Genomic DNA, 23,230 nt, shown 5'->3' on the forward strand with positions numbered 1-23,230 from the left:
TGCCCGCCAGGGGGCGCAAACTAAAATTCTGCCACACTCCAGACAGTATCTCTCCGGATCCGTGACAGAGAACCGTTAGCAACCAGGAAATTAGCGGAACCTTGAGGCCGAATGCTTGTAGCTGGTAGAGTTGTTTTGAGAAGAGAACACTTCCGGCAGACGAAGGCACATCTTCAACTTGTGCTTCCTACGGTCCTCAGCTCTCAAGTTCCGATTTGTTACACTGACGGTGGGAGGCGGGCTTGCGTCGGGGTCACACTCTCCCATTGGCTGCTGGTGCGGTGGCGGTTTGCAGTGAGTCTAGCACGTTGAGCTGAAGGCTCTGGCGAGTACCGAGACGCCGGGCTTGGTGTCTAGCTGAGGGTGTGGTGGGATTCCTCAGTCAGGTCAGGTCTGGGTTCTTGGGGGATGGATCGTGTGTGGACTGCGTGGTGCGGGAAGGGCGTCAAAGAGAAAAATTTGTCGCCCCTCTGGGCCCAGCGCATCGTAGTCGCCTGGCTCAGTAAGGCAGAGTGGGATCAGGTGACAGTGTACCTGTTCTGTGATGACCATAAATTGCAGCGGTACGCGCTGAACCGCATCACAGCGTGGAGGAGCAGGTAAGGCAATCAGCTCAGCCCTCCTGCCTGCGTGCTGGTCACACCTGCCTTTGGGAATCCTACAAGGCTTTATTCTGCAGTCATGCCCCAAATTGCCGCTGGTACCCCTCCCAGTGGTTTGGGCGTTGCTTCTCTCAAGTGTCTGAGGGAAAGTCGCAGCCAAGCTCTGGCCCTAATCCTGTTTGTGGAAAGAAAGCGGGTGTGTCTCAGCAACCCTGTTGTTAAATCTGTAAGTTTTTACCCTTAACTTCTCCCATCTTGAGGAGGTTGTCGGAGGGACCACTGTGGCTGAGCCAGGGCTTAAGGAGTGGGTTAGCATCCTAGGGTGGATTCCTGATTTGGATTAGAGAGGTTCGGGGGGAGGTTGCCTGCAAAGCCATGTTTCAATGGAGCACCTCAGTCTGGTTGGTAAGATTGATTTGGGAGCAGACAAGGGATAATATTCTGAAGGAACAAGGTCTTTTCTAGCAGAGTGCATGGAAGGTTTAAGGGGAAAGAAAGGGATGTGTCTATGCTGAATTGTTCGTTGATTGCATAGCAGTTAGGTGTCCTCTGTGTATCCTAGCCAACCTCTCATGCCCTGTATACAATTGGATCCCAGGGACATTACCCTTCCTCTTTCCACCGTCTTGATTTGTGTCCACTCGTGTCCACTCGAGCCAGTATATACCGAGATTGGAAAAAGTAGGTATACAGTTGTAATACAAATAAACACAATAATTAAAAAGTAATAATACAAGAATAAACTGTGTTTTGCATATTCACAACTATAAACCTACTTTTCACACCATTGTGTTTGGAATAGCCTACAGCAAGCTACGGTCTGAGGTGGAGGGTGGACCAGTGTAAGGGACCTTTATGATGGTGCTGGACTGTGGCCCTTTAGGTTAGGCAACGAACTGCCTCTGGCAGTGGCTTCTACTGCTGACCTCGTACGCTGTAAGCTCTTGGATGTAACTGGTGGCTTGGGCACTGATGAACTTAGACTGCTCTATGGCATGGCATTGGTCAGGTAAGACCGACATGGGTATGGGTGGAGGGTGGTTTGGGGGATAGGGGTGGGGTGGAGAGGTAGCATGCCATAAACAAATCTTGACTTCAGGTGGTACCCAAAGGAAAAAGCCCCATGTGTCCCTGTGTACGGGTCACCGTGGGATTCCTTGATGTGACAGGTTTGTTGTACCCTGTCAACACACATTCCTCTTTTTCTTCACCTGAGAGCCTTCTCTCTTCCAGTTTTCTTGCCTTCTTTTTGTTAGGCTGCGGGGTGGGGGGCGGTTCACACCAAGTGATCTCTATGGGTCTCTTCCAGCTTTGGCAGGTTGATTTCGTTCTCCCTGCTTTAACTCTTTCACCCAAAGGAACTTGTCTGAGTGGTTCAGTGCCCCATCCCATGATTTCATGTGGATTTTCCAGCTCTACCCCAGTGTACACCTGCCTAGCACTACCCTTTTCCCCTTCTCCGAACGGTTGCCGAGTTGTGGAAGTAGAGACGTGGGCTGAGAGTTCTGGGCTTACAAAGTGCCTCAGAGGGGTTCTAGCTGTCTCATGCACATCGGGGAAAAGGCTGCTACTGAGTTTTCTCATCTGTCAGAGATTCTCATCTCAACCTATTCCCCTTGTCTGCCTCGAGGTCCTTCCTAGCTCTTCTTACCTTCTCCGTATCATGTGATATAGTCCTCGGTTCTAGCATTTATAACAAACTATGTTGTAGTATCATATGCTGTTTTATGTGGTGACTACTTATCCTACACTGAGCTCTTCGAGGCCAAAGCAGTGTCTTATTCACCTGTATGGCTTCAGTACAGGGCAGACTCTCAGTAAGTGCTGGACTGGATGGAGCCATCCCCGCTGTGCTGACACTAACCATAAGAACAGGACAGAACAGGCAGTGGACAGGTTGTGGAAATGCAAGGTGTCAGGAAATCAGCGAGGGCTTTTGAAGCCCCACTGGTTTGAGTAAAACAGTCACTCGGGCTGTGCCACTCATTTTTCCCCCAACCCCAGGTTTGTGAATCTTATCTCGGAGAGGAAGACAAAGTCTGCCAGGCTCCCCCTCAAGTGCCTGGCTCAGGAGGTGTGTATGACAAAGTGGTCTTGCTCAATTCTCTTCCCCTAGGAGGGCTCACTAAATGGGGCATGGGGTCACGTGGGCACCCAGCCAGGCTGCCTCATCCCATCACTACGAGCCAAGCCCAGCGAGAACCCCAGAGCCTCAGCCTCTAGCTTGAAGCAAGGAGACTTCCTCCCTTGTTTATGCCTGCTATCTTCAATGGGCTTGGCCTTCCCAGCTTGCTGGGAAGTGGCCCAGTGAAGCTAAGGCGCCCACATGGAATGCATTACTGGGTGGGGACAGGAGAGAGGTGGCAGTCACAGCACCTGCCCTCTGGGAACTGACAGTTTGCTGGAGGAGACAAGTTCAGCCAAGCAGCATGGAAATGCCAGGCATTTCTGCCCTGGTGTGCGAGGTGTGTAGAGGGCAGGAGGGTTCTCAGCCATCGGGTACAGCTTCCTGGAGGGAGTGTGGGACAGAGGTAGGTGGGGAAGGAGGGAGGGAGGATGAAGGGAGGATGAAGGGAGGGAGGGAGGAGGCGTACAAGGTACCCAGGGAGAAGGACTGGTATTATTAATGCTCGTTTATAGGAATCTCTTGGAGGAATGTGGCTGGTGGTCGGGGGGGAGGCAAGTGTCTTTGCTGATTTTCAAGATTACCTCCTCAGAGCAGTAAAAAGAATCAGGAGACCTGGTTTCTCATCTTGGCTCTGCCACAAAGACTGAAACCTCCTCTCGGGACCTCAATTTCTCCATCTGTAAAATGGGGGGAGGCCAGGCTCACTCATGTCTGTGCTCCCCTCCAGCTTGACTGGTTTCTAATATCGGCACGCACACCCTCCCCTACAATCAGGTGAACATTCCAGATTGGATTGTTGAACTTCGCCATCAGCTGACCCACAAGAAAATGCCTCATATAAATGACTGCCGTAGAGGTGAGTCCCCAAGGTGTATATCTATCACAATTAAGCCTAGGGGCCAAGGCTTGGTGACAGTGTGGGGGGACAGAGGAGGGTCTCCACCTCGGGTCAGAGCCAGGACTACCATGAGGCGAGGCACTCGTCTTGGGTACAAACTTAAAGGGGGTGTCAGAAGCTCAGTAATCAGACCTGGCTGGTGTGGCTCAGTGGGTTGAGCACCAGCCTGCAGACCAAAGGGTCGCTGGTTTGATTCCCAGTCAGGGCACATGCCTGGATTGCAAGCCACATCCCGGTAGAGGGTACACAATAGGCATCCACACGTCAATGTTTCTCTCCTTCTCTTTCTTCTTTCCTTCCCCTCACTCTAAAAAATAAACAAATAAAATCTTTAAATACATATACAAAATAATTTTTTAAAGCTCAGTAATCATAATAGATAACATTTTAATTTGGAAAAACCCATGATGAATAAAATCCCAAAATTTTTAAATAAAGACAAGATTAGTGTTATTGAACTCTAAAACTTCTCCTTTTGCTTTAGACTCCAATATGGCTTGTCAGGGCACTGTTCTGCTCCCAATTAAGGCATTTTTTTTTTTGGCATCTCCTTAAGTTTTGTGCCTGAGGAGGAGGTGAGTGGGAGTGGCTTGAGAGGTGTGAGTCATCGAATGTCATGAACCCAGAGGTGCTTTGGATACCCCATTCCAACTAAGAACCCCTGCTTCAGCCTAGCCCCTTCATACTGGGGGAAACCGAGATCTCGAAAAAGAGAAAAGACTTGGCCAAGGCCTCGTAACCAGCTAGTGGGACTATCCCTGTTCTCCCACTTGCCAGTCCTGCGCCATATTTGGCATCCTGTGTGCAAGTCTGGCGTTAGTTTTTTTTTTTTCCTAGGAAAGGTGCTAGTAAGCAGGAAAAAGCAAATGACCCTGAACAAGAGGGGCTACTTCTGGACATTTAAGATTTGTGCCTTCTTGGAGCCAAGCTTCTTCTCTTGGGCCTTCCCATAGTGCTTGCAAGATGAGGCTGGTGGCCTGCTGGGAGCCGCTCGCCTGTGGCTGCTCCTGTGGCACTGCCTGCCTTCCTGCCCTCCTTTAGGTTGCTATTTTGTCCTGCAATGGCTCCAGAAGACCTACTGGTGCCGCCAACTGGAGAACAGCCTGAGAGAGGCATGGGAGTTGGAGGAGGACAAGGAAGAGGCAGATGAAGACTGCCAGGAGGAATCCAAGAGCACTCTTGAGAGCATCGCAGACCAGAAACCAAAGCCTGAGGATGAGAAGACAGGTGCAGAGCTGGATGTCAGGGCTGGTGGAGACAGCCAAGGCGACAAAGAGATAGATGCGCATTTGGAAAAGGCTCGGAGACATAAAGAGCTGTATGGTAGGTGTCGTTGGCGGTGGGTAGAGAGGGGCCCATGAGCCCCTCTCAGGCTTAAGGTTGACACTGGTTATTTTCCTTGCTCAGCCTTTCCTTTGGGATTGTGGCGAGTCTTCACTTAAAATAATTACGGTCACAAACCATCCTCCTTAAGCCCTGTGAAGTAGGAAAGGCAAGAATTCTAGTTACTCAGGAAATGAGGTGAGAGGGGCCCAGAATTCCATCAGAAGAAGGGGCTGGCCTGGCTGCCCTATCTGTTTCCTTCTTTGGTTTTCAGAAAGAGCCCGAGAACTGCTGATATCGTATGAAGAGGAGCAGTTTAAGGTAAGAAAGCGCCTTTGACTTGGCCCCAGCCATTTCTTCCCTCTGCCTGAGGGAAATCCTGAGGAGGAGTTTGAAAGAAAAGTGGCAAAGCTTGAGGGACCTTCTCGCTAAGAGAGAGGGGGCAGTAGGAACGAGACAAGAGGAGCCGAGTCCAATTGGCTGATCCTCCACACTGATGGAAGGGAGCAGATGATGGAAGTTTGTGCCTCATCAGTGGTAGGGAACAACCTGGGTGGAGGTGGTTGCATAGCCCTGCAGTACTGCAGCTGTTCAGCAGGTGGCGCCCAAAGAACTTTTGTAGATCAGGTGAGCTTAAGGGGTTCTGTTTTTATCAGGAAGGGAGGTAGCTTAGAAATCATTTAGCTGGACCCTTTTCACAGATGAAGAAATTGAAGCTATGGATAAGTGGACTGGCCCAGGGTCACATATGCAGTTAGTGGTGGAACTAGGATTAAAACTTGAGTCTCCATATTCCCTTTCTTCCATAATCCATCGCTTCCCCTCGCCCTTTGGCCCAAGGGTCTCTGTCCACCTCCAACCAAGTGCCCCGAGTGGATAACTCAGTATTAGGGTATCTGGTGATTGGAGCCACAGGAATTCACGGGTGGGGGAGGAGGAGGAAGAGGAGAAAGTCTGGCCTTTGAGGATCAGGATATTTTTAGTTCCAGGTCTAGTAGGGGAGTGGTGGACCCACCCCTGCATGCCCTGTCCTATCCCCTTAAGGAAAGTGCTGAGTGGTCCCATGGGAAGGGGTCCTGGAGGGGTGGGGGCGGGTTGCCTGGCCAAGCCAGCCGCTGATGGAACCCTCTTTGCTGGCAGGTGCTGGAAAAATTTAGGTTCTTACCTCAGGCCATTAAGGTGTGGAATCAGCTGCCTCCACCTATAGACTGCATCTTGGCAGACCTCAAGGGCATTACATGGGAGAACAGGTACAGAACTAAGTCACCAGGGGCTGCTGACACCTCTACGGTATAGCTTGGCAACCTTTCTGAAATCAGTGTCTGTATCCCAGCTTGCCAGCCTCTGCTGCCGGAAATCTCAGGGATGATTCTGATCCCCCCATGGAGTGGGGGGGATCCCTGCATTCCGCATGACCCTTTTGCTTGGGCACTGCCAGCTACCAGGTCGGGGTTGCATACTGTGAATCACGGGAATGGCCAGAGGCAGGGTGTCTGCTGTCATCTGTGCACTAGCCAGGATTGCTCCTCTCTGTCCAGTGGTATGTGGGGCCCTGGCAACTAGGAGAAGCCCTTAATCCTTATCCCTTCACTGCCTGGGCCTTGTTCAAGTTTGAGGTCAAAGCTACTCGGCGGGCCCTGCTCGTCTTTCCTTTTGAAAATCTATTGGGAGAGTATCAGCATCCCCTGGACAGTCGTGGTTGGGGCCTTCCTAGGGTCTGACTCCTCCAAAGACTTAAGTCCCTCCCCACTCGGTATGGCCATGACACTTCTTCCCCTCCCACCAAAAACTGCTCAGTTCAATCCAGGGCAGACAAACAATGTCTGTCTATTCCTCTCCTCCCTAGCTCTTGGGGGCTTGCTACCTAGATTCAGCTGGAAAGGACTTGGGGGAACATTCCACTGAGCACCTGTGGAGGCAGTGCTGGGCCTTCCCAGCTAGAGACGGGAATGGAGCTGTAGCACGGCAGAGTGTAAGGCCGTGGTGTGTAGGTGACAGAGTGGGCCTGGGTGACAGCCGACAGCCTATCTTCCTCACTTGCTGGATACCACTAGGTCCAAAGGCAGTTTCTCAGTGTGTGCCCAGCCTAGGCTTCTTGGTCACAGCCTTCAGCAGAGGCGTGGGCAGTGGTCCCCTCAGCAGCAGAGGAAGCTATCCATGCGCCCCTGTACAGTAGTGTCTGCCTTGTCGTGCTCAGCAGACAGCTGACTTGCTTCTTTCAGTGCTCTTCCTGGATACTGGGGAGATCAGTGGAAGCGTAGCCAACTTCTTTCCCTCTTTAGCCTGGTAGAGGGTGGAATCTGAGCATGACAAGTCTCCGTGCATCGAGATGCCCTGGGAACTTGTGTCCCCCCCTAGGCCTCTTTAGCTGTGAGAGCCTCTGGGAGGAAGCGCTGAGCGCTGGCTCTGGAGGAGACGGCTGTTGCTGGTTCCGGTTTGAGCTAGACACGGGGCGGGGAATCGCTCCTGTAGCCTACACTTTCAACCCCTATAACTCAGTTCTGGGTTCTTCAGGCCCCTAGGATCAAGGGTCATATTCAGTCCAGCAATTAGGTCCCCAAAGCTTCTGCTTCTGGGACCTGAAAGAGAGCAAGTGAGGGGAAGAGGAGGGGCAGGAGATTGGAGGACTGTCCAGAGGAACAGCCTGAGCAGGAACTGAGGTCCAAAATCCTTTAGCCCACTGACTCCAGACGTTTAACTCCTCTGTGGACCTGCAGCTTTTCTCCATCTGTGCTTTTGGCCTGTTCAGTCACTGCTGCCCTTGCTGTGGGCCCTAGGTCAGCATGTGCTTGCTCACCGCTTGTCAGAACCCACAGATCCCGGTCTGGCCCAGCCCCTTCCCCAGGAGGCTGAGGCTTGAGATTCAACTGTCAGCCCTCCGCTTTCCCCTCTATGCTGCTTTGGCCACTTGAGCCAGAGGCATTCGCTGCTTTGGGAGCGGGGGGAGGAGTAGGAGAGAGTCTCCCCTCTGCTTTCAGTGTGTTTCATTGAGCGTCGTCTTTCTGCAGGGGCGTTGTGCTGGATGCTTTCCTGGATGATGGCTTCCTCATCCCCACATTTGAGCAGTTGGCAGCTTTGCAGATAGAGTATGAAGGTAGAGTCTTGGGGGCTCACTGCTGCCTAGGGCAGTGTGTTTTGGGGGCAAGAACAGCAGGGGTGGGCTGGGTGGGCCTGGGCTTGGGGAAAGGGCTGTGTGCTGCGGTTCCCCAGCCTCTGGAAGCCCCACCGGGCTGAGAAGAACAGGTAACCCCACTGACAAGCCCTGACTGGGCTTTCCTTAGGGGGCCTGGAACTGGGTGGGCTGCGGTGGGGTTGAGGGAAGTCTAATGCTATTATTGTGCCATGCTAATTGTGATTCAGCCACTCGCTAGAGAGCTAGGACAGCAAAACTGGAAGGACCTTGTGAGGTCATCCGGTTCAACGTCCTCATGTTACAGATGGGCAGACTGAGGTCCAGAAAGGGGAAGGTACTGACCCAGAGTCACACAGTGAGTTACTGACAGAGCTGAAGCTAGAACCAGAGCTCTTTTTCTCTTCCCCTGTTCCGAGTGAATTGTTTGATGCCGGACACTAAGTTATCTCTCTCCCTGTTGTTCTGCTCTCCTGTTTCCTCCGGTTCTCTGACGGCAACTCTGGTTTTTGTTGGTGGTGGGATCTCCTCTCTCTTTCCGTCTCTCTTTTCTTCCTTCTCTCTCCTTCCCTTCCTTCCTCCCTTCTTCCCTCCATTCTTCCTTCCCGTTCTTCCCTCGTCCTCTCCCTCCATGTCTCCCTTTGTAACCCACCCCTCGCTCTTTCTCTTTCAACACATGGCCCTTAACAACCAGAAAACATGGACTTTGATGATATCGTGGTACCAAAGCCATTCTCTCAGTTCTGGCAGCCCCTGATCAGGGGCCTGCACTCCGAGGCCTTCACGCACGCCCTGCTGGAGAAGATGTTGTCTGAGCTGTCAGCCTTGGGGAGCAATGGGATCCGGGCCACCTACATCCTGAGATGGACCGTTGAACTGATCGTGGCCAACACCAAGGCTGGTGAGGGAGACCAGCCCTAGCCTCGGGGCCTCACACAGCCGGAACGAGAGCATGTGCCCACTGTTCTCAGCTCGGCTGAATAGCACCAGGTGGACACAGCCCTTGTTAGAGGGTTAGGTTTACCCAGGGGGCCCTGCGGCGGCAGCACGCAAGTCCCCCTCCGCCTTTTTCTTCTCAGAGGCGACTACACTGAGCTGGAGGCAAAGCGCTTCCACAGGTGCTTTGAGCAATTGGGGGGTATACAGTGGGGGAGTCTGGGGGCAGGGGGAAGAGGGACAGCGTCCAGTTTTTCAAAGTACAAGGTTGGGTAGGGGAGGCGGTGCCTAGTTCCTTCTCCTCAGGCCCTCTCTTCTCTCTCAGGACGGAATGCCCGCCGGTTTTCTGCTGTCCAGTGGGAAGCAAGGAAAAGCTGGAGGCTCTTCAACTGCTCTGCCTCCCTGGACTGGCCCCGGTTGGTTGAGTCCTGCTTGGCCTCACCCTGCTGGGCCAGCCCCCATCTCCTTCAGCTGTAAGTGTCCTGAATTTGTCTGTTAAGAGGGTGAGGCACGGCAGGCCTTAAGACTGCACAGTGCTGCAGTGGCAGAGTTAGATTCATCCTGTCTCCCTCCTACTAACTGATGGGAGAACCGAGTCCAGTAAGGGAACCGGTGAGACAGCCCCCTTAGAGTGCTCAGCACAGTGGCCTGTACAGAGCAAGTGCACAGTAAGTGGTGGCGGCTGCTGATAATTGAGCCCAGGGTTCTGACTCGAAGCCCAGTGCTGTCTCCTCTCTTGTCTTCCCAGAGTATCCCTGTCATACATGCTCTGCAACCTTCAGTGGCTCTCTGTTGCCTTCCTGATCTCTAGGCTTCTTAGCCTGCTAGTCAAAGATCTTTCTGACTCTGCCCCAGCCTACCATGGTAACCCCACCTCATGTGATTCCCCTTTACCCAATCCACCCTGGGCGCCGTGGTCAGTCTGAATACTGCACTGCTTCCCGTAATGACCCATGGTTGCCTCCCTTCCATTTCCTTTGTCACTTCCTCGCCCTGAGCCACTTCCCTCATGGTCGTGGCAGCCTTTGGCACCCAGTTCTCTTCCTGCTCTCTGGAGCAGTGTCTGTTTCGTTAGCGTGACCCATCTGACACTCTGTGACTCCTCCAGTCCAGTGACCTTCATTGTACATGACACTCACCAAGCCATTTCCATCACTCAGAGCTGTTCCATCTCTCAAAGCTGACATGCCAGCATCGACCCACCCTCCAGTGTCAGGGTGAGGTAGTCTTTCCCCCACTCAGAGCCTCGCTACCGCCTGTGCTCTGCAGCCACCTCTGCCAGCGTTGCTGGGGCCTCATCTCAGCCTCTCCCTCAGCACCACTGGCTCTTGTTTTTCATCCAGTGACCGCCACCTCTTGGCCTTGCAGTCCTCACCCTTGCGTCATGGCATCTGCTCTTCGCCCGCGTCCAGATCTCCATCCCTGTACTCCCTACCTCCCTCAGCCCTGCTTCCCCTCCATCCTGTGGTTGATGGCTTCAGCTGCTCATCAGCATCCTCAGCTCTGTCCGTCCTTTGGCACATCTGACTTGCAAACCCCAGAGCTGGGATTCATTCCCATTCTGCTCCCCCTACTCTTCAGCGTGGAGAGCTGAGCCCTGCTGGAGGAAAGTACTCAGCCCTGTGGATGGCTGCCACTAATCTGAGGCCAGGCCCTGGTTCTGCTTATCTGAACTTTTCCCTGTTTTCTGCCCATTTGCCTGTTTCCCGACTGTTCTAAACCCTTACCACTCATCTTAAAGCTCTTCCCCCTTTCAAATTTACCCTAGCTTCCTCAAGCACATGGAGGCATCCAGTGCCCCCTCCACACAAGGTCCAGTCCTTGTGAACTGATCTGCGGCTACATTCGACCCACCCGCCAATGTCAGGGTGAGGTGGTCTTTCCCCCACTCAGAGCCTCGCTACCGCCTGTGCTCTGCAGCCACCTCTGCCAGCGTTGCTGGGGCCTCGTCTCAGCCTCTCCCTCAGCACCACTGGCTCTTGTTTTTTAACCTGTGAATGTGCCTGAGTGTTTCTCATCTTAAAACTCCGAACAAAAACACAAGCAAAACCTGCTTTGACCCTGCATCCCTCTGTTGGGTTAGCACCAGCTTGTCTCTGCCTCCTCTCCCATCGGAGCATCTGAAAAGAAAATCTGCACTCAATGATCTCGATTTCCTCACTGCCCTCTTACTCCTTAACCTGCCACAATTTGGCGGTCACTACCCAGAGCTTCTTAGATCTAATTACCAAACCCAGGGGGCCCTGGTCCATCACTATGTCTATGGCATTGATGCTGTTTATTACTCTCTCCTTGAAATGCCCATGCTTTTTTACTCGGTCCTATAAAATGCCGAGGCCCAAATCTCTTTGTCTAGGCCAGGCCTTTCCCCCAAGATTCAATGTCCTATATTTGAAAGCACATCAGACGTCTCCCCTTGGATGCCCCAGAATTGGGTGTGTCCAAAACAGCATTGATTATCTTACTTTCCATGCCTACCCCTACGTCAGGGGTGTCAAACTCATTTTCACCAGGGGCCACATCAGCCTTGCAGTTGCCTTCAAAGGGCTGAATATAATTTTAGGACTGTATAAAGGTAACTAATCCTTAACTGTTCAGGAGTTGAAATTACATTTGGCCCTTTGAAGGCTACCACGAGACTGATGTGGCCCCCGGTGAAAATGAGTTTGACACCCCTGGTCTAAGCGGTCTCCCCCCTCAGCTCCCAATCTCCCTTGGTGCTGGCACCATCTGTCCTGTTGTGCTGACTCTCAACTGCTTCCAAAATCTGAGATCTTACGTTACAGTGTCTCCTTCCCCTAGCGTCTCTTTCCCTCTGTCAGACTAAGCTTTACAAGGGCAAGGACTCTGCATTAGCCACCTGTGCCCCAGCACACCACCCACTACCAGGCTCTGAACACATCTCAGTGAATGTTGGCGAACTAAACTAGACTCAGCCGTCTTGTTGCCAGCAGTGCTGTCTTTGATGGGAGCTTACTCCGTGCCTGGGAAATGAAAGAAGGGGCAGGCTGGATGCCAAGACCCTCTTAGTCCCCTCATGCCCCGCATACAGTTAGAAAGTCTTTCTTGAGCCATGATGCCTTTGCAGGCATGGTAGTAACTTTTAAGAGCAAAAAGTAGCCTCGCGGACAAAGTCAATTGGGGCAAGCCCTGCAGGAGATGGGACTGAACCAGATACTCAAATCTCTAGACGTGTGTGCTCTACACTGGAGGTGATGTGGATGGGTGGGAAACTGGGAAGAGAACCAAAAAAAAAAAACAGGCCTGGAGGGATGAAAGCATTACAGACAAGGCATGGCAGCAATTAGAACTCTGAAACGCATAAAGGAAGTTTCCGAGGCAGAAGAACACAGCATGTGTATGTTATGGGGGGACAGTGAAAAGAACCTCATGGAGAGGTTTGGATAGGTGGCCTTCAAGATACTTTCCAATCATGAGGGCCTGCAGAGTAGAAGCTGCTGGTCTTGGAGAAGTCAGGAGCACAGAGATCTCCCAGCCCAAGCATACCAGAGGGATGCAACCCATGCCAGCAGTAACAGCGGCTCGCTTGGAGTACGATTTCTTATGTACAGATCCTGCTTTTCCCAGATGATCAGTCAATCTAGTCCGAATCACCCCATTACCCGGATTGGGAAATGGGATGTAGTCTGGTGTTATGTTTCAAGTCAAGAGCAAGTTCAGCAAGTCAGAGCTGAGGTCAAAACCCAGATATCCTGTCCTTACTCCTGTGCTCTTTCTACAGTGTTCCACTAGATGGCACTATTGCCAAAAGCAGGTGTTGTTAGGCACGTACAAAAACGTGGCTTTTGTTTTTCCCAGAGGAAAAATAAAAGTTGCACAGGTGATTAAATGTCAGCTGTGGTGCTGTGTTTTCAGTAGAACTTATGTCATTTGACACAACAGTCTTTGAAGACAGAGGAATAATATTGTTATTTGACAGATACGAGAGATATTGAGGCTAGGAGGAGCAAAGTGACTTATCCAGAAGTCACATGGTTTGTTGATGGTTGGGGCGGGGATTTGGGCACAGGTCTTGCAAATGCAAAATGCACCTTCTTTTCATGAACCTCACCTGTGACCCGACAAACCCAAGGATGGGAGGTGCATTTTAAGATTCGTATCACCCCTGCACCTCAGTGGGCAGGCTAGACAGCTCGAGATAGCGGCCGGGTAATAAGAAACAGCAGTGATATGGCATCTTGCCAATATCAAGTGCCTAGGAATATTTATTATTAATCATACTAATGGACCACAGTGAAAGGGAAGAGAGTTTCTCTCTGGCTTTTCTCTAATAAAGCTGCAAGCTTTTCAAGAGCTTTCCCCAGCTGGCCAATATCAATGCAATTGGAGCCAGTGTCCCGTTAGCATATGAAATTAGCCCCACAGGGATGGTGCCCCAGTCTGCCAGTAGAGTCCCTGGCCCTTAGCCCTGTTCCCTGCGACCAGTGACCAGAGATCACTCGAATGTGGCCAGTCTGCCTGTAGGGCACAGAGCAAACAGCACCCCCAGAACATAGGACCCCTCCAAGAATGGCCCACAGTTCAAAGTTGATACACCTGGAAGAAACCATCCATCTGTCTGCCGCACCCTTCCTCCATCAGTGAGCAGGTGCCTGCTAGGTGCCTGGTTCTACTCAAGGTTCTGCTGGGCGTGTTCACCCTCTCCCTTCCCAGGGGTCTGTATCTGCTGGTGGTTTTACTGTGAGTGCCGTCTGTTGTGTGTGCCACCATGCCCTCATCTTTAACTCCCCTCTGCGGGACTCCTGCCCTCTGCTCATCCAGCGCTGCCCTCTGTCACAGCATCTCCCTCCCATCTCGAATGCCCAGGTCTTAGGTCTCCCTCATCGACTCTCCCTGGTCCCCCCGCCTCCAGGCTGCCACATCCAGGCCACCCTCCACGTGGCCGTCCTCCACACGGGCACCATAGCCATCTTCAGAGGCGCACCTTGTACCTGTGCTCAGTCACCCGGTGACCCTTCTGCCCAACACACACACTTAACCTTTGCAGCCCGTTCTTCCTCCCACAGCTCCTGAGCACAGCCCTTCCCCTGGAGCCAGGCTCATCTCAGCACACGTTCACAGCACGGTGTGCTCGCTCTGGTCTCCGCACCAAGACCTCCCTCGACGTGTCCTGCCGTCCCTGTGCTTCCTTCCTCCCCCAGCTCCAGTAGTGCCCGAGATCCTCAGTGCTCACCTGCCATTTTTCCTACATCCTGTGTTGTCCTGTCAACTACTGCTTTTTTCCTTTTTATCCATTCCAGGCTGGGCTGTAGTTGTTCCCAGAGAGGGATCACACTTGGGCTCCACTCAGAAGGAGCCCAGTGTGCATGCAGGCACGTCTTTGAAGCTCAGGACAGATTGCTCAGCTGGGCCAGAGGATCTGCCGTCCTCATGTCCAGCCATGTAGGCTCATTGTCTCATTTGTGTATTTACGTAGTGTTTCAGTACAGATTAATATGAGCTGTCATTTACTGCATGGCCATTATGTGCCAGGCACTGTGCCAGGCATTCTGTTAGGTGCCATTATTGTCCCCATTTTACTGAGAATGAAAGTGAGCCACAGAGATGAATCCCAGAGCTTGTCCGGGGTCCGTGGTCTTGCTGTTGTGTTCCATCTGCTCTGCCACATAGCCTTTCAGAGGCAGGTCTGGAAGTTCAGAGACCAAGTTCAAAGTGTGGAGTGGTGGATATGTCGTGACTTGAGATTGTGAATCTTTTTTCCCCCATCCCTCCCTTGGGGCAGCATCTTCAAAGCCATGGGGCAGGTCCTGCCAGATGAGGAGCAGAAGAAGCTGCTGAGCATCTGTTCCATCTATACCCAGAATGGTAAAAACAGCCTGGTGCAGGAGGGCGCAGAGGCCTTCCCTGTTGTGAAGTCTGCGTACACACTGGACAGCCTGTATTGGAGCCTCAAACCAGCTGCCTCCTTCTGCGGGCCTGCAGGAGCAGACCAGCAGCAGGAGGAGGAGGGCAACCTTAACAACGTCCAGGAACATGAAGAGGAGGACGAGGAGGAGGAGAAGGAGGTCATGGAAGACCAGGTAGAAGAGGAGGAAGAGGAGAATGCTGACCAAGGGAAGTGGGAGGAAGAGGAAGATGAAGATGATGAAGATGATGAAGACGAGGACGATGAGGAGGAGGATGACAGGATGGAGGTGGGCATTCTCTCCCTGGTGGAGTCGTCCCCCAGTGCCGAGAGTGCCAGGGCCCTGGCCCAGAAAAGAGAAGCTTTGCAGGGCTCTCCGTGGCAAGTGAGCTCAGGTAAGAAGCCTGATGCCAGCTCTCTCCCCACCCATCTGCGCTCTCGGGCTGCCTCCTGAGCCATTTTTCCATCCTACAAAGGAATGGAAAGTAGCAGAGAAACACAAGGTAGCAAGAGGTAGCACATGGGAGGCAAGCCTCGGAGGCAGCCTAGTAATATGCTTGACGGCTGGCTTCCCTGTCCCTTACACAAAGCATGTAAGTGCCAGGGACCTGAGCGCTGTCCTGCTGCTGGCTCCTTCAGGCAGAGAGCACATTCGGAGGGGATGGTGTGGGTGTGGGCCCTGTGCCTCCACGCAGAGCAGAAAGAGGGAGGTAGAGGGTGGGTAGATGTCTCATTCTGCATATGCTCCTCAGGTGCAGTGATGCCGGGCACAGAGACAAAGGAGTGCTTTTTGTGTGTACGTGTGTGTGTCTGTACACAGGGAGGCGGGGTGGTGATGAGACAGGATTTTGCTGTGTGTCTGAGAAAGGAGGAGCCCAGAGGCATTCGGTCAGAGGAAGTGGAAGTGAGATCAGAAGAGTGAGAAGAAAGAGTGATGTGGTTTTTAGGTGCGCGTACCAGTTAGTGAGACGACACTGGCAGAGAGCAGGGACAGTTGTGTGATAAGAAAGTGGGGGAACCTGAATCTGATCCCCCTGAGGCTGGTCATTTGATTGCCCTCATTTAGGTTAGGGAGCAGGAGCCTTAAGGCAGGGAGACCCCAAAGGACCAAACAGCCTGGTGTGCATGCGTGGGCACGTGTGTATGCACCTGCGCTTCAATGTGGGGCACAGCCTGCGTGGTGGAGCCTGAGAGAGGGGAGTCAGTGAAGGAAGTGAGGGGAGGGGTGGAGCCTTTGGCCTTGTGTGGATGTGTGTGGAAGGGCGGAGGCGTGAAGGCTCTGTGTGCTAAGGGGTGAAGGAAGACATTTACATCTGTGTGTGTGATCGGGTGTGTGCCCGCACGTGCTAGACAAACCAAGGCACAGTGACAGAAACGTCTTAGGGCAAAGAGGTCTGTGTTTGTGGGTATTTGTCAGTATCAGAAGTGAGCGGGGATATGGGTCCAGGCAGTGTGTGCGTGTGTCTGAGAGAAGAGGCTGTGGAAAGAGATCATGGTGAAGTCGTTGTCTGTGCACCTGGGTATACACTCACACATAGTCACGTATAGCGATGAGGTGGGGGTGCCCACGCTGTCCCTGAAGGAGCATGCACAGGGCTATCAGGCTACAGAGGTAGGGGCAAGTGATGGAGGCGTGGTTGGGGATGTTAGTGGCAGGGAGGGAGAAAGGTCAGGTCGGTGAGTTGGGGGCAGGGGCCCTGTGGGCAAAGGTGTCTGTGCGCACAGGGCAATGCCGGGTATCAAGACAGGCACCGATGCCCTATAAAGGAGCCAGGCCTCGGGCAGTAGGCAGGCAGGGAAACAGCCCTTCCTGAGGGGCTTGTGCAGGTGACATAAAAAGCTCGTGCAGGGTTGGCACCTCCAGAATGCTAAGGGCATGATGACAGGGAGAATTCTTTGGATGCCAGGGAAATGCAGAAGGCCAGAAAGTGGATCTTCTTGCAGAAGCTCACTGTGAAGGGCTTCACTTGAAAACACCAGATGTACCGGTGTAAAGACAGGATGGGCATTTAGTCGAATGGTATGCGGACGGTGTTTAAATGCTAGAGCTGAGGGCGGAGGGTGCCTGACGTAGTGTGCTATCAGGTCTGGGGTGTCTGTGGTTTGGGAACATGGAAAGACGAAGACATTAAATCCTTTCCCTCTGCCCTTTGCCGCTGCTTCCTCTGTGCGCCTACACTTGTGGGGATGCAGTGACATTGAGATGTCTGAGTTGTGGGCCTGTGAATGAGACGTGTAGGAGGCAGGGTGTGAAATGGAACGTTCGTTGAACAGAGGACTTGGTCTTCGTGCTTGTGGTACTTAGGTGGCCGTGGGGGCCGGGCTGTGCAGTGACACAGCCCCTCCCCAGAGAAGGGATGTTATATGAGTGCGCAGCTGGGGCCAAGGGGGACCATACTGTGTCCGAGAGGGAGTTCATGCTCAGCTGGTGTTTCATTGTCGCAAGCCAAGGGTATTAAGAAGTGGTGTGGTCTTCAGACACGTCAGGGAGTTCGTGTGTACATCTGCGGTGCCTTTTCCACAGGCATCTATGGGATGCGGAACCTGTATGTCTTTGCTTTGATGTCCTGGTATGTTTCATCCCATAAGAACTGTGGAGATGCCCGGTCTAACAGTGATCTGAGGGTCCACAGTGGAGAAGAACCGCAGCTCTCCCCCACTATCACCCACGTGGACGGACCCACCGAGATGTATAAGTTGAGCTGCAAGGAAGCCCAGGAGCAGATGGCTGCAGCACCTGGCTGGGACTGTCCCCGACATCCCAGCCTTGCTAACTAGAGTGAGGAGCATGCCAGAGAGAGCTCACTGTGCAAACAAATGCTTGACTGCTCATGTTTCTTAGCTGTGGTTTCTGGGACCAGTGGCGTGGATGTTGTCACTTTGCCTTCTGACCATAGCTCTTAGAGGACAGATTTCTGTAGCCACTAATGCATTGTATATAACAAAAGCTCTGGTGTGACACATTTACTTTGGTGTGACACAGATACTCTGAGGTGTCTGTGCGTTTGGGGGAGGAGGTGACGAGGGAATTTGAGGCACGTAGACTTTCTAGGACACAGGTGCATGTGGAAATTGGTAAGGGTGAGGGGCTTACGTAGTGGCACACCCAGGTCTGAAGATGTTGTCTGTGTTGGTGCAGGGACACATGTGTGGACGTGGGAGAAAAGTGGAGGGGAACCAAAAAGTCTAGTTCTGTGCATGACGTGCAGGTGCCGAGGGTGGGCGGGATGTGTGTGTGAACGCACAGAGGAGGAAAGGCCTTAAAGGCTGTGTGGGGGGTGTGGCAGGGGTGGAGGGGGTGCTAAATGGGGAGAGGATCTCGGGAGAAGTGATGCAGAAAGGAATGAGGATGGACAAGCAGAGCCCGTGCCCAGTGTGCTCCATGATGTGGTGGACAGACCGGAGAGGCAGGCCTGTGTACCAGTGTGAGAAGTCGCTAATCAACCCTCTCTGCCCCCCTCTGCTCTACAGAAGACGTGCGGTGGATCAACTTCCCCATAGGCCTCATGCCGGGTCAGACCGAGGACCCAGCGGAGCTTATGGTGGAGAATTATGAGACCATGTATCTTTTGGACCAGCCTGTGCTAGAGCAGCGGCTGGAACCTCCAACAGGCAAGATGGGGTAAGTGCCCACGGCACCAGGATTTCTCACCCCTTTCTCTACCTCCTGCGGGAGGGAGGATGGGAGGGACGGACCGAACACAAAGTAGGGTGGGTGGGGGACACAGCTTTCCCCAGTCTGGGCCGAAATGAGTGAAGTGTAAGCTCCAGTCCCTGCCTGGGCCCTTGCAGCGGCTCCCCCCAGCCCCTACTGGGGGCAGCCCTCGAGGTAGCCGCATAGAGCTGGCTTGGCATCCAGTGTTTGTCCATGTATGAGTGAGTGAGTGTGTGTGTGTGTGTGTGTGTGTGCATTCTGGGAGGAGAGCATTCCATAGCTTTCAGCAGGTTCTCTAAAGGGCCCACCACTCCCAGAAGGTCAAGGGGGAAGGGATTTGTCCAAAGGCACGCAGAGGACGGAATCAGTAGGCTTTCCCACACTGTCCGGACATCTTCATAGCAAGGCCTGCGCACAGCTTTACTCTCTCCCTCGAAACTCGCCTCTGTGTCGCAGGCCTGGGAGCTCTGGGGTCATCAGGGAGACAGGAAGCAGGTAGCCTGTGCTGAGGGGCGCTGGGCATTCGGGGAGAGAACTGTAGAACTCAGAGGCCAGCAGCCAGCCAGGCCCAAGGCAGCGCCATGAACTGGCTGTCCGAGGCTGGGAGGCAGCAGGCCTCTCAGAGACGGGAAGGGAGGAGGCAGCTGGGGAGGCCAGGTGGTGTGTAGTTGTATGTGGGACCCACACACAGGCTCCTGTCCCCTTGGTGAGACTGGCTTGACAAACCCTAGGGTATCAAGGGTGGGCTGGTGGAGCTAATTCCAGAACAAAGCTTAGTTGGCCCAGCTCCCACATCCCACCCCTGACTTGGCTTTCTGCCTTGGGCAAGTCCCTTTACATCTCTGAGCCTCAGGTCCCTGGGCTGTAAATCGGTGGGTAATGGGAGGGGGTGGGACTACACCAACTCTAAAGGGTTTTTCAGAAGGTGTAGTGTAAGCGTAGGCCTGCCTGAGGGGAGCGATAATGGCTTTGCTCTGGGCTGTCATCCTCATCTACCTGGAAGGTCCTTTGACCTGCAGAAAGGCGGGGGAGGGAGGGGGTGGCTGCAAGGACAGCATTCTGAGCAGGTCCAGGGACTCAGGGAACACAGTGTCTCCCTAGAACAAAGCTGAAATCCTAGCTGGGGAGCTAGGCCTTGTCCTGCCGCCCAAACCTGGCCTCGGGCTCCTTCACCGGCTCTCGGGAGTGGAAGGGATCCAGCCTGGGGTTCTTCTGGGTTCTTGGAAGAAGGCCTGTTAAGGCAGCCACTGCCAGTGTCTTCCTGTGGGTGGGGTCATGTAGGGCCCCTCTGTCTCTCTACCAAGATCTGCTTTACATACCGGGACTCCGCATAAAGTTTCACTTGAAAAGTTCTGCCTCTCCCCTTCCTCACCAGGAAGGGGAGGGGCAGAGCCCTCGCTGGAGACCATCTGAAGTGGTTTCTCAGATTTGCTCTAATCTCTTCTTTGTAAGGCCAAGCAGAACAGTGGGTTCTTCCCACAGACACCCAGGCAAGCACTCTTAGCCCTTCCAGAGCCTGCGTCCTTCCCTGACTGCCCCCCCTCCCCATAGCACCCTGGCCCTTACCTGTGGCATCGGCAGTGGCAACTGTAGCAACGGCAGCAACGACCTGGAGGGCCTTCTCTGGAGCCAGGGCCAGCTGCACGGGCTCAAAACTGGTCTGCAGCTCTTCTGATGTCCACCTTAGTCCCCCCTTCTGTTGCACCTGATGTTCCCCGAAACCTCCCTGGAGCTAACTGTTGTCAGCCACGTCAGTTCAGTGTTCACCCCAATGTTATTTGGATTGGTTTTGTTTGTTTTTTTTTTGTTGTTGGAAATACAATAAACAGGCAATTGTTGTTTTTGTGGTTTTGAAGTCATTTGTGTGCTGGGGCACGACCAACATAGTTCTCCGTTTATTCTGGGGGCCCCAGAGAAGGCGGGATCCTAGTGGGGTCTTGAGTGGGAGCTGGCTCCTGATGCCTGTGGGGCCCAGGGCCCCTGATTGTTTCCATCAGTAGGCTCCGTTCCTTGCGTCTTTCTGACCCAAACCACGTTTGCTCGCCTCACCTGTTAGTCTGGGGCCAGCTCACCGGGAAGCATGAAGCCCCAGAAGAGAGCATTGCTGGACACACAGCCCAGCCGGCAGCAAGGGGATCTGCTCAGAACCTCCCTGACAGTGGGAGTACCCACACCTTTCTGATGCTGCCCAGCAGGCTTCTGACTCATTTCCCTGCCTGCCCTCGCTGGCCACCAGACAGCAGTTCAAAGTGAGAGAATCCTTTGTTAATTCCTTTCCAATTTCTTTGGCCTAGAAAAGATAGAGTGGACTTCCCTGTGGAGTGCACTGAAGCCAGAGCTGCCTTAGCAACTGGCCCAGCGCTCCTTCTCCACAGGCACCCAATTCCCTTAGATCCTTACAGCGCCTACCCCATGTCAGCCCTGAGCTGCCAACACGTATGGATGATTAGTCTATGTCCTCACCCCTCAGAGCCCTCTGCTGGTGACAAAGTCACCAATAAGTGTCTTAGGGACCTCTGGTATGCCCCCACAAGCTCTTGGTTTTCCTCAGGGTGGTATTTCCAGGGTGGTGGTTGACCAAGGCCAAGTCTAGCTACAGCATTCCCAGCCCCCACTCTGGGGACAGGAGTTAGCTGGGCAAGACAGTGAGCAGCACTGTGGGGCCAAGTTTGGACCCTGAGGAGTGGAGCAAGGGACAGAAGCAGGCAACACTGCAGCCAGGAAGCTGGCCCAAGAAGTGGCTGAGCCAGGGAATGGCAGAAAGGGCTTTTGCCGGGGGTGTCAAACTCATTGTCACCGGGGGCCACATCAGCCTTGTGGCTGCCTTCAAAGGGCCGAATGTAACTTTAGGACGGTATACATGTAGCTACTCCTTAACTGTTACGTGAGAGCTCGGCGCTGCTGCTGGGTAGAAACTAGGTGCTGGGCCGGATAAAACAAGGTGGAGGGGTGGATTTGGCTGTGGGCCTTGTGTTTGCCACCTGTGGCTTATGCTGTGAAAATGCCAAGGAAGAATTTAGTCGAAATGTTATGCCAGAGCCTGCAGTCAAGGGTTTTAACTTGAGTCAGGACCTCTAGGGAGTCCCCGACACCTTTTAAAGGATATCCTGAATATCTCTGTGAGTATATGTCTCTAATCAGTTTTCTAGAGCTGGCCCACAGATCCGGTCCACTTGTGAAAGGGGGCCAGGGCCCCAGCAGCCCAGCAGGGCTGATTTCCTGTCCTGTGTGGACCCAAGCATCACGCATGGGCCGAGCAGTCTCCTGCACAGATTAAAGTCAGTGTTTGTCCAACTCTTCCCTGTCCTGCCAGAATGACAAATGCTGTGTTATTGTGTCCTGAAATGCCAGAGCTAAAGGAGCCCTCAAAGAAAATCTACGCCACATCTGGTCAAGAGATTTGCGAAAGTATTCTGGGAGATAGCTCGGCGCCTGCTCCGTGACAAGATGGGTGCTGCAAACTCTTCTCGGTTTCCTTCCACTGCTTCTCCAGAGCAGCCTGCATTTTCTCTGTTGGCTCCTACATAGGAATTTTCAATTTCTTGCTAAGTTGGTTTTGCTGCTAAAGAGTTAGGAAATCCTAGTTTTAACCTAGCTCTCTCATTTTAGGCATTGAAATACTGAGGCCGATAAAAAGGGAAGGGATTAGCCCAAGGACACAGAACAAGTTAATAGCTTCATGTAGATCCACATTTCTTGCAAAATCAGCACCACCTGGGTACTTGGTAGAATTGCCAATGTTTAACCGCACTCCTGACTTGAATCAGGTTGAGGGTGGGCAGCAAACTGTTTAACAAGCCCTTCAAGTTTGAGATGCACTGGCGTAGAGAAAGCTACCCAGAGACCTACTCCCAGGAAGCTCCTGCACTGAACAAGAGCAACCTTGGGCAAATCATGGCAGTTTCTTCCTTTGTAGAAGAAGGATATTTGCTTCACAGGCTTGGAAGCATCAAACATAACAACATGTGAAAGTGCTCCGTAAAGCGTATTGTGCTTTGCATGTATGAGTGATGTGGATTCCTGCCAGAGTTGGCCTTGCTCTCAGGATTCAGGTGTCCATAAACCTTGGACAAAGGGCTTTCCCCGGTCCTCAAACACTGAAAGATGAGGAGCACACTCTCTGACCTCATTTGTACTCCAGGTCCAGGGACAGTAAGAGGCAAAGGCCACTGTTGGCTGGAAGCATCCTGAAACATGGGATTTGCGGGGCCGGGTTCCCGGGGGGCTGCTTCAGGTGGCAGGGGATGGCGGTTGGGATGAGGGAGGGGTTCAGGGGACGACCGGACAGGAAGCAGCCCCACAGTCCAAATGCCCTTGGATCTTTCCCTTCTGACTGGCGATCAGAGACTTATTAGAAAAACTCTTTCAGCTGCATGCATTTAATTGGGAACAGGGTTGGGAGTCAAAGGCAGGGAGCATAGATGATATTATTATTCAACAACAGTAATTGAGTCACCCCTTCATTATTCCTGCCCCAAAGGAACTCCAGCTTTGTGGGGAAGTCTGCTGTGTGTAATTACAACAATGTGACAAGCACTTAAACAGAGGTATTGCTCATGATGCCTGCAACACCCACTGGGTGGGGGGTGACTAACAATGTCTGGACAAGGAGGTGGGACGGCTCAATGGAGGAGGTGACCTTAGCAATGTGTCTTCAGAGTGAATACTTGTCACGACAAGGACTAGAAGGCA

At 52.9% G+C, this 23,230-nt stretch overlaps 1 protein-coding gene across 6 annotated transcripts; it reads left to right on the forward strand.

Moving 5' to 3' along the window:
- The first annotated feature begins 284 nt into the window (after positions 1 to 284).
- Positions 285 to 20,376, forward strand: LAS1L (LAS1 like ribosome biogenesis factor). 6 transcript variants are annotated; one of them, XM_045847489.1, is made up of 15 exons: positions 285 to 599; positions 1,486 to 1,611; positions 2,607 to 2,676; positions 3,505 to 3,586; positions 4,670 to 4,951; positions 5,226 to 5,272; positions 6,092 to 6,201; positions 7,960 to 8,045; positions 8,776 to 8,982; positions 9,161 to 9,199; positions 9,343 to 9,490; positions 14,761 to 14,843; positions 14,961 to 15,278; positions 18,355 to 18,505; positions 20,090 to 20,376. In XM_045847489.1, the coding sequence occupies exons 1-15, from the start codon at positions 409 to 411 to the stop codon at positions 20,211 to 20,213; spliced, it is 2,064 nt and encodes a 687-aa protein (XP_045703445.1). In that variant the 5' UTR covers positions 285 to 408; the 3' UTR covers positions 20,214 to 20,376. The 6 variants fall into 6 exon arrangements, with proteins under 6 accessions (XP_045703445.1, XP_045703442.1, XP_045703444.1 ...); XM_045847486.1 differs by having other exon boundaries at positions 14,761 to 15,278; XM_045847488.1 differs by having other exon boundaries at positions 14,761 to 15,278; positions 19,991 to 20,128.
- The last annotated feature ends 2,854 nt before the right edge of the window (positions 20,377 to 23,230 follow it).

The sequence above is a fragment of the Phyllostomus hastatus genome, unplaced genomic scaffold (assembly GCF_019186645.2).
Source record: "Phyllostomus hastatus isolate PE091 unplaced genomic scaffold, TTU_PhHast_1.1 phas_contig_551, whole genome shotgun sequence".
NCBI classification, from domain to species: domain Eukaryota; kingdom Metazoa; phylum Chordata; class Mammalia; order Chiroptera; family Phyllostomidae; genus Phyllostomus; species Phyllostomus hastatus.

What these genes read in the sequence shown, in the direction of transcription:
- LAS1L (XM_045847486.1), top strand. Translation starts at nt 409, where the DNA reads ATGGATCGTGTGTGGACTGCGTGGTGCGGGAAGGGCGTCAAAGAGAAA. An exon ending in GAGACATAAAGAGCTGTATG is followed by an intron (nt 4,952 to 5,225) that starts GTAGGTGTCGTT and finishes TTTGGTTTTCAG; the next exon opens with AAAGAGCCCGAGAACTGCTG. An exon ending in GAGGCAAAGCGCTTCCACAG is followed by an intron (nt 9,200 to 9,342) that starts GTGCTTTGAGCA and finishes CTTCTCTCTCAG; the next exon opens with GACGGAATGCCCGCCGGTTT.